The following is a 10,276-nucleotide window of genomic DNA, read 5'->3' as shown; positions in this document are numbered from 1 at the left end:
CTTTTCAGTTGATCTTCAAAATCGTCAGTAGGTTGTAAACCTTTAAACCACATAAACAAAAATGTTAATGTGATTACACAGGTATTTTCAAACAACTTTTTATAAATGCTTTTAAACTTCTGAATGTTTTAAACTTTCTATATAATGTTTTAACTTTTAGCAAAACATGACTTTATCCTTTAAACTTTGCAATAATATTTTGTACTTTTAACTTTAAAGAATTTGCTTTTAACTGGTCAAACAGTATGAAATCAAAGCTGAAAAGGTAAATGCAGTGGTACAATTTGAACCCAGCAGTTCAAACAAACAAATGAAGAGAGTTCAGTAAGCTAATTAACAAGCTTGCAGGTATAAGTTAAGCTTAACAAACAAAGCATTTCGATAATCATTAAATGAAAAAGCATATTCACCGACCATTGGTGTGTTTGGAAACTTGAGTGGATCTTGCGGTGGCAGCTTGCTGCTGCTCTTTCCATGGAGGTTGTTTGGTGCATGAGTGACTGAACCTCCTTCCTTTTCAGATGCCTTTAATTAGTAATTTGGCGGCCATTTTACCTTGGCATTCTGGGAATTGTAGTTTGCCCTGATGTTGACCATGATTACTGACACTTCTGAGTTTTTAACTCAACACCTCCCACTTGGCCTCATGGTTTCTAAACCCAATGAGGTCACAGGTCCTTCACTCCTTTGTTCTTCAGTGGGAATTAGAATGACAAGGCGCCTGACATCTCTCAGAAGGGTAGTGACTGGGATTTTGTGCTTGAGCTTCTTGGTTCTTGTTGTTGGTTTGTCTTTGTCAGTTTCCTTCCTGATGGGGACAGGATAGCTGGGAAAGGTCCTCACAAGCACATCTTCGAGCTCTTTGCCAGTCAACTCAGCCTGCTTGGGTGTTGTCGCCTCCCACTTTGGCAGTTTTGGTCATCCACATAACTGTCCTCTTCAATGACTCTGCGTTCATCCTGCAGGTGAGCAAAGTTGGGCAGGCTTGCTGTCCTCACAAGCACATCTTCTTGGGGTAGCCAGACTGGCTCAGTTGCTGGAAGTGTGATTTCCTGATATCGGACAGCAGCAGTTCTCATGGAGCGAGCAAAGTGGGTTCTTGACCCATATGCTGCAACTTCTACTTCTTCGAGCAAGTCAGGGTGTGCTCCACCAACTGTCTTTCCAAGTGGGCTTTCCCACAAAAGAAGGTCCCCGATGACTTTTAGTCTTTGGGTTGCGAGTCTTCCCTCGCGATGACTTATGAGAAGTTCAACTTCTTCTGGTCTTTTTAACTCTTTGAGCTGGACATCTGGGAAGAAGCTTTTTAACTTTTCAGGTCGAATTGCTTGATGGACTTTAGCAATTTCCTCCAGGCCGTAGCAGACAAGTTGATGTGCTCGTTCAGTTCCTTTGAGAGTCTTTACTCTGACCTTCAGGAGGTACCGTTTTGTGTTGACTTTCATGGTCATTCCTCCAACTTCATGTACAACCAGAGTTACGTATTCACTTCTCAGGCCCAGTCTTTTGGCAGCTTTGTGAGTTATATAATTTGTGTCGGATCCTAGGTCTATTAGTGCGCCGATCTTCTGACCTGCATTTGCTGTTACCAACATCAGCATCATGATCACAAGCAATTCAGTCAGCCCATCTCCTCCAGCAGTTCAGACTGGCCTGCTGATTTGAGTGTCACTGAGGCTCTGTTTGTGAATGCCTTTCTGCACTGCTCTGCCAGTTCTGGGGTAAGTTGTGAAAAGAAGGCCTCCTGTTCCTCTGTGAATTTTCTTTTTCCATCTTGTGCACCTTTGCCTCCATCTCTTCTGGCTTCTGCTGTCGGGCATAGGAAGTAGTGGTGGTCAGATGCACTGCCTGTCTTTTTGCAGTATGAATTTCTGCATAAGAAACTGTCTCTGCAGTAACCATCTTTGTCATGATGTCCCAAACATTTTTTGCATGCTCCTAGCTTCTTCAAGGCTGTTTTTTTTCTGGTAGCTTCAAGCTTTTAAACTTCTTGCAGAAGTTAATCTTGTCGGTGTGGCCAATATCACCACAGATACCACAGACTTCATCAACATCTTTCTTTGTGGCTCTGGTAGATGCAAACTTTTTCTTGCCTCCTGTCTGCTTTGTCCACAATCTTCAGTTGTTCAAGTCGTTCCAGTATTTCCTCTTGGTTCTTCAGAAACTTTAGGAGCATATCAAAATGGTTGTCTGGGGTTACATTGTTGGTGGGCTCAATCATAAACTTCAGCCAGTCTCTCTGTATGAAATCTGGTAGCTTGCTTTCAATGGACTTGATGACCAGGGGGTTCCTTATGGCTCCTGAGTTTCCTAACTCCGTCAGGTCAGCCAGGGCCTTCTCCACAGCTTGTATTAGGTCAATGACCCTCCTTGGCTGGTTCCCCTTGACTTGTGGCATTTCATCCAACTCTTCCAGGATTCCGACTGTGATTGTTGATTTGTTCCCGTATCTGTTTTCCAGGACTCTGAAAACATCTGTTGCTGTGGAGTAGGTGGACAGTCTTAGTTCATTGGCAATGGATTCACTGACGCTCTCCAACAGCTGGATTTTCTGGACTTCTGGTGATCCAGTGGGCTCCCCTTGCTTCTGCAGGTTCTCCCAATCCTTCCTCCACCTGTTTTACTTCCGTGAAAGATGGGTAGGGAAGGAGGTTTTATTCTCACAATGGGTGGTGTTGGTTGGACAGGTCTGCCGCTTGCACCTTGATCAGCCAGCCTTCTAGAAATGGCAAATTCAGCCTTTCTTAACTTGAGCTTGTGGTGTGCTGCTTTCAGTTGTTTAAGTCTGTCGTCCATTTCGTCTTTCGACAGCTGAGGGATCCATTTCTCCCACACAGACATGGCATGGATGGTCGCACTCATTGTCTCATTCAGTAAGGTGAGGTGAACGTCATAGCCTTCCATGTTGTTGCTTTCAACTGGAACATTTGCAGCCTTTTGAATGGTGTCTTCTGACTCAGCAATTGCAGCTTTCAGCTCAGTTCTTCCATATCTTCCCCACAGGCTGGTTTGAACAATGTCCTTGATCTTCTCCATCTTAACTTTGGCTTCTTTTATAGTGGTTTGGATTTCGTCCACTTGCTGCTTATCACGCTCCGCTTCTGGATCATCCTTTCTGAGGTCAGCCTCCAGGCCAATCTCGTAGTCCTCGTTTGCATCCAACACTGACCTGAATCGGTCGGCAAATTTTGCGAATTCCTCTTTTAGTTCAGATTGCAGCATGCTGTCTGCTCCTCTTGAGATTAAGTTGGCAAGTTTGGTGAAGCTGCTCTTGGCAATCGTCCTCTCCTGCTTCAGGATCTTGACTGGCTTCCCCAATACCTCTTCGGCCATCTTTATTTCCTTTATTCCGGCGTCCACAGATTTTCTGGATCTTGAAGCCCTTAATCTTCAGTCCAGGGCTGCTCCGCTGGTTTACAACTGTTAAGTTCCACTCTTTTCCTCCAAAAAGGACCCACGGACAACTCACGATTTCCAATTGATCAACTTTTATTTTTTCCAACTTGAAGAATTGTTGGTTTCTTTTCAGTTGATCTTCAAAATCGTCAGTAGGTTGTAAACCTTTAAACCACATAAACAAAAAATGTTAACAATGTGATTACACAGGTATTTTCAAACAACTTTTTACAAATGCTTTTAAACTTCTGAATGTTTTAAACTTTCTATATAATGTTTTAACTTTTAGCAAAACATGACTTTATCCTTTAAACTTTGCATTAATATTTTGTACTTTTAACTTTAAACAATTTGCTTTTAACTGGTCAAACAGTATGAAATCAAAGCTGAAAAGGTAAATGCAGTGGTACAATTTGAACCCAGCAGTTCAAACAAACAAATGAAGAGAGTTCAGTAAGCTAATTAACAAGCCATCAGGTATAAGTTAAGCTGAACAAACAAAGCATTTCGATAATCATTAAATGAAAAAGAATATTCACCAAACATTGGTGTGTTTGGAAACTTGAGTGGATCTTGCGGTGGCAGCTTGCTGCTGTTCTTTCCATGGAGGTTGTTTGGTGCATGAGTGACTGAACCTCCTTCCTTTTCAGGTGCTTTCAATTAGTAATTTGGCGGCCATTTTACCTTGGCATTCTGGGAATTGTAGTTTGCCCTGATGTTGACCATGATTACTGACACTTCTGAGTTTTTAACTCAACAATGATTGTGTGAGTGCATTTGATTTCAAGAGGTCATATTATGCTAAATCAACTTTTCTTTCCTATTTCCACTTGCTTTTGTGTATTTGGGATCCCCAAAACTCTAGAAAATATTAATTAAAACCCTGTAGTCATGGCAGAGATATTAATGAAAGACTTCTGCCTCTTTCCAAATAAGTAGTTTTGAATTTGAGAGGATTGTTACATATTTGATGTTGTTGGATATCTCCATATATGGTAAAGGTAACTGAAGCGCTTTGGTAATTTGTAATTAATACTTTTTTTTCAATTGTAGTATAAACAAAAATATGTTAACAATGCAACCTGATGACCGAAAATGCTCTTTTATTGGTTGTATTAACCAGCACAGGTCACTACACAAACTTTTCGTCTCATCTGAAGAATTAAGAAGTCCCGGGTTAACTTGTGTGCTTTGTGACAATGTACCTTCTTGGCGCATCTGACGTAGAGCCAGAGAGAATGTGGGCATTGCAGCCAGACATGAAGCACAGAGCCAGCTGACTAAGACTAAGATCCCTAGGATTTACCAAAAACTACATTTAATTGCTCAGACCGTTCCTACAATTTATTGCGACGATAGATACAAAATAACCAGTAGATTAACAAATGTAACAATACGTTAGCGATGTAACATTTTTAGTGGAGGCGCAATTCAATGCGGCTAGGCATGGAGGAAGGCTTTGGCACGTGAATAGGACCACCCACAAAATGGTACTTTCTAAGGAGACCGTCAGAAAGCAGATTGAAAATGGTCTGTAAAACAAAATCTATACCCAATTTGTACCAAAGAACAATCATTACATCATAGAATGACCACTTTAATGTGAACGATTCCATTGGTCTAATGTGACGAGGCTAAATTTATTTGGCGACATGTCGTGCTTGTAAACCCCGAAACATACATAAAGTAGCCGGAACATTGTATAAAAGGCAGGGTTCCAAGATGGGGAAAAAGTTGCGGCTTATAGTCCGGAAATTACAAAACATGCGACATGCCACTAACTGTCAACACAAGCAGTCATTAATATATCATAATTCTTCATGCATCATACAAAGAATAGTTTGCACTCAAATAAAATGAACATCTGGAAATTGCCCTTCTGTTTATATTTACGGGTATTCATTTTTTGTGCCTTACTCTGTTTAGGGTCATAGGTGATCTCCGTCTTATCCCGCTTTGTAGTCCTAATATTTAACTTGGGTTTATTGAAAATGGTTTACTTTTGCAGGACTTAGGCACTCAAATAAAATGAACATCTGGAAATTGCCCTTCTGTTTATATTTACGGGTAATCATTTTTTGTGCCTTACTCTGTTTAGGGTCATAGGTGACCTCCGTCTTATCCCACTTTGTAGTCCTAATATTTAACTTGTGTTTATTGAAAATGGTTTACTTTTGCAGGACTTAGAAACAAACACACAATAAAGTGACACTTTTAAATAGGTTATCAGTTTATTGGTTTACTTTAGAAATAAGCTTTATTGTGGCGTTCTGTGCACACAAAGCTTACTGAGCCTTCTTAAATACTTGGTGGCAGACTTTGTCCAGGACATGGAGTTCCTGAAAAAACAGAGAGACCTTTAGACTGACAACATACCACTTTTAGCATACATAATCAGGCTGATCTTTTATCTGCTGTCGTCTCGTAATATTGCCTTTGAGTCAACTCAAAAATGTCACGTTAACATCTACATTATTCTCCGGATTTGATCATAATTGTTCCGTTCATACCAGATGTAGCAGATCTCCTTCAATCCAATGTTTCCAGCCACGGTTTTCCTTTTCCCCCTTTTGAACACACACCAGTTTGTCCCCGTCCCAGGTGACCAGTGTCTGTCATGATGAAGGAAACAAATAACAAAACTACTCAGTAACTCTTAATTCAATTGCTATAACTACCGTATTTTGCGGACTGTAGAGCACACCGGTACATAAGTTTTAGAAGAAAAAGCATATATTAGCCGCACCGGACTCAAGCCGCAAATATATACGTTGTGAAATGAGTTATTTACACAGAAAGATTTGGTAAATGTTTATTTACATGACTTAATTGTTTTAAAACGATGCCTGTCACACGGCAGTAAAACGGCTGATCAAACAAAACAGAAGTCATCGTCATGGACCCACTAGCTGCATAGGTGAGCTCTCCAATCAGCTACAATAACGCCACAGTGTCGTTTTGGGGAATTTACTGACAAATTTGTCAAACTGAAACACTACAAAAAGAATGACATCGTTAGTTAATACTAACACAGACATTTGTTAGCATATTAGCTAATACTAACGACGCTGGCTTGATCACATTACAATAGCACCTACAAATATGCATGAAAATAATCCTATCAAACGTAACGGTTTAGTGTGTATGAATTATTAATTGTATTGTAAAACTTACAAACGTCGCTTGGAGTGATGAATGAAGAAACCATTCAAGTAGAAACGCTTTAGTCGACTAGTACGGCCCGGTACCGGTCCGTGGATCGATTGGTACCGGGACGCATAAGAAATAATAATTTAAAAAAAAGAAAAAACACAAGATACACTTACAATTAGGGCACTAACCCAAAAAACCTCCCTCCCCCATTTACACTCATTCGCACAAAAGGGTTGTTTCTTTCTGTTATTAATATTTCTGGCTCCTACATTATATATCAATATATATCAATACAGTCTGCAGGGATACAGTCCGTAAGCACACATGATTGTATTTTTTTATGACAAAGAAAACAAACAAACCCCCACCCCCGGTCCGTGGGACAAATTTTCAAGCGTCCGCAGTTACAAAAAGGTTGGGGAACACTGGACTAGTAGACGGAATGACACTTGTACTTCCAGTTCAAGGCGCTAAACAAAAGGAAATACTGTAGACGTTTAAACCGCAGCACCTGCAACAAGTGTACTTGTCCAAAAATGGCACAATAGTACAGACAATCACACACTTTTTCAGTGTCCGTCTGTATTTTATGAAAATCATTTGTTGAATACAAAACAATATGACCGTTAGCGAAAAAAAATCTATAAATTAGCCGCACTGTTTTATAAGCCACAAGGTTCAAAGCGTTAAAAAAAAGTAGCGTAAAGTCCGGAAAGTACAGTACTGTATATAAGAAGTATCCCACCATGACTTTTCGGCTGTCAAGGGCCTTCAGGTGCTCCTCAAACTCCACCCCCACAGTGAAGTTGACTTCATAGTTTCTGAAGGTGCTCAGGGTCTTCGTCTCAAACTTGTCACCGTTTTGGACAATGACTTTTGTCTGGTGCAGATGGGAGGCGATTTTTCTGGTGGCAAAGTCGATGTCTGCACACAAGGATGGACAAACATTGAACGTTTCAGTATTTTTTGGGAGGGTGCGGGTTTAATGCTGCACTGCTAAGGTGTAAAATCTGCACAGGTCTGATTGCCTTTTACTGGCTCTTCCACAGTTTCATTGAAATTTGGCTTTTTTAATATATTACATTCTTTTTTTCTTTACATCTAATGTGATTACATATGCACTCGAAAATAATTGCAATATATACGTGCAGTACAGGCCAAACGTTTGGACACACCTTCTCATTCAATGTGTTTTCTTTATTTTCATGACTATTTACTATTTTGTAGATTGTCACTGAAGGCATCAAAGCTATGAATGAACACATGTGGAGTTATGTACTTAACAAAAAAAGGTGAAATAACAGAAAACGTGTGTGACAATCATTGGTATTTTTTATATTTTAGTTTCTTCAAAATAGCCAGCCTTTGCTCTGATCACTGCTTTGCACACTCTTGGGATTCTCTCGATGAGCTTCAAGAGGTTGTCACCTGAAGTGGTTTTCACTTCACAGGTGTCATAGTTTTGATGCTACAATGTAAATAGTCATGAAAATTTAAAAAACACATTGAATGAGAATGTGTGTCCAAACTTTTGGCCTGTACTGTATGTGTGTGTATAATATATATACATATATATATTTATATACCGTATTTTTCGGACTATAAGTCGCAGTTTTTTTCATAGTTTGGCCGGGAGTGCGACTTATACTCAGGAGCGACTTATGTGTGAAATTATTAACACATTACCGTAAATTATCAAATAATATTATTTAGCTCATTCACGTAAGAGACTAGACGTATAAGATTTCATCAGATTTAGCGATTAGGAGTGACAGATTGTTTGGTAAACGTATAGCATGTTCTATATGTTATAGTTATTTGAATGACTCCTACCATAATATGTTACGTTACCATACCAGGCACGTTCTCAGTTGGTTATTTATGCGTCATATAATGTACACTTATTCAGCCTGTTGTTCACTATTCTTTATTTATTTTAAATTGCCTTTCAAATGTCTATTCTTGTTGTTGGGTTTTATCAAATACATTTCCCCAAAAAATGCGACTTATACTCCAGTGCGACTTATATATGTTTTTTTTCTTCTTTATGATGCATTTTCGGCCGGTGCGACTTATACTCCGGAGCGACTTATACTCCGAAAAATACGGTACATATATATATATATATATATATATATATATATATATATATATATATATATATATATATATATATATATATATATATATATATATATATATGTATGTATATATATATATATATATATATATATATATATATGTATGTATATATATATATATATATATATATATATATATATATATATATATATATATATATATGTATACATATATATATATATATATTTATTTATTTATTTATTTATTTCGAGCAATTTGTGGCCAATTCAAAAATTACGATTGTGACACATAAGCTTCAAAAGGTAGTCACCTGAAAAGGTTTTCACTTCGCAGGAAGTGAAAAGCTCATCGAGAGAATGCCAAGAGTGTGCAAAGCAGTAATCAGAGCAAAGGGTGGCTATTTTGAAGAAACTATAATATAAAAAATGTCTTCAGTTATTTCACCTTTTTTTGTTAAGTACATAACTCCACACGTGTTCATTCATAGTTTTGATGCCTTCAGTGACAATCTACAATGTAAATAGTCATGAAAATGTGTGTCCAAACTTTTGGCCTGTACTGTAAAAGTTAAAGTACCAATGATTGTCACACACACACTAGGTGTGGTGAAATTATTCTCTACATGTATTAAGCATAATTCTGTTGCAAAATACTAATTTTATAGACAAATAATATTTTGCAAAAGACTAGTTTATTCATATGTATTCATGATCAGTCCAGGGTGTACCCCGCCTTCCGCCTGAGTGCAGCTGGGATAGTCTCCAGCACCCCCTGTGACCCCAAGAGGGACAAGCGGTAGAAAATGGATGGATGGCATTCTCACATAGTCCCACATTTTGGAAACGTTCCAACCCAAATCTTAATCAGTAGAAATGAGGTGCTGTGGAGAGCTAAATTCAGATAATGTAATGAAAAGTGTGTGGCCTGATCAATAATGCACCTAAACAAGCTGGCCTCTGAGTGGGAATCTTCTTAGAAAAAGGAAGCGGTCGATCAATAGTAGTTTGGCGCGGTAATGAGAGGCATCAGCAGTTCAGCGAGGAGATTCTCTTGACTTGAAAACAGGATGTAGCCTTTCAATCTCTCTAAATCTTTCACCACGCATTTCTGTTAATCTCCCAATTGCTGTTTTTTTTTGTACAAACTACCACAGCCTCTTTTACTTTTTTTTACAGAAAAGAAGAGTTTATACCCATCTTACCCAGAGCTTTCATGACGTCTTCAAAGTTGTCATTGCTCACCATCTCCCAGCGTCCGTTGTAGTCTGCAGGCATGTTGATGAGTGTGTGGGTGTCGAGGTTAGTCCCTGCCGTCACGTTGAGGAAAACAAAATCTACAGCCGGAGCCTTTTTATAGACACTGATTGAATGTGTGGACTGAAGGACAGGGTCCGCCTGATAATTGCCTGGAGTCATCGTAGATACAATGAGATATAAAGGTCAGGTGCTTTGTGAACACACTCCCTCACTACAGACTGGGAGTGTTCTCCGCCTCATCCTCCATGCAAGTAAACTAGCAAGTGTGAGTGTGCAGACTGAGGAAACACATCCCTTCTCCCTCCCATTCAGGGAGCTGTTACTGGCACCAGAACGTACATTCTAAGGTGCCTGATGTAAGAGAATGG

At 39.1% G+C, this 10,276-nt stretch overlaps 1 protein-coding gene across 1 annotated transcript; it reads right to left on the bottom strand.

Moving 5' to 3' along the window:
• Positions 1-5,620: 5,620 nt before the first annotated feature.
• Positions 5,621-10,006, bottom strand: rbp2a (retinol binding protein 2a, cellular). The gene is made up of 4 exons (XM_062068611.1): positions 9,854-10,006; positions 7,295-7,473; positions 5,907-6,008; positions 5,621-5,735 (listed from the first exon to the last, which is right to left on the bottom strand). The coding sequence occupies exons 1-4, from the start codon at positions 9,924-9,926 to the stop codon at positions 5,682-5,684; spliced, it is 408 nt and encodes a 135-aa protein (XP_061924595.1). The 5' UTR covers positions 9,927-10,006; the 3' UTR covers positions 5,621-5,681.
• Positions 10,007-10,276: the final 270 nt, after the last annotated feature.

Source organism: Entelurus aequoreus, linkage group LG13, assembly GCF_033978785.1.
Source record: "Entelurus aequoreus isolate RoL-2023_Sb linkage group LG13, RoL_Eaeq_v1.1, whole genome shotgun sequence".
Lineage (NCBI taxonomy): Eukaryota > Metazoa > Chordata > Actinopteri > Syngnathiformes > Syngnathidae > Entelurus > Entelurus aequoreus.
The sequence above is the reverse complement of the archived record's forward strand: the minus strand, read 5'-3'. Positions and strand labels throughout refer to the sequence as shown.

Coding starts and splice junctions, on each gene's coding strand:
- rbp2a (XM_062068611.1), bottom strand. CDS start 9,926: ATGCCTGCAGACTACAACGGACGCTGGGAGATGGTGAGCAATGACAAC. Junction 7,474..9,853: donor AGACGTCATGAAAGCTCTGG/GTAAGATGGGTA, acceptor CCTTGTGTGCAG/ACATCGACTTTGCCACCAGA. Junction 5,736..5,906: donor AAGGAGATCTGCTACATCTG/GTATGAACGGAA, acceptor CTGTTTTTTCAG/GAACTCCATGTCCTGGACAA.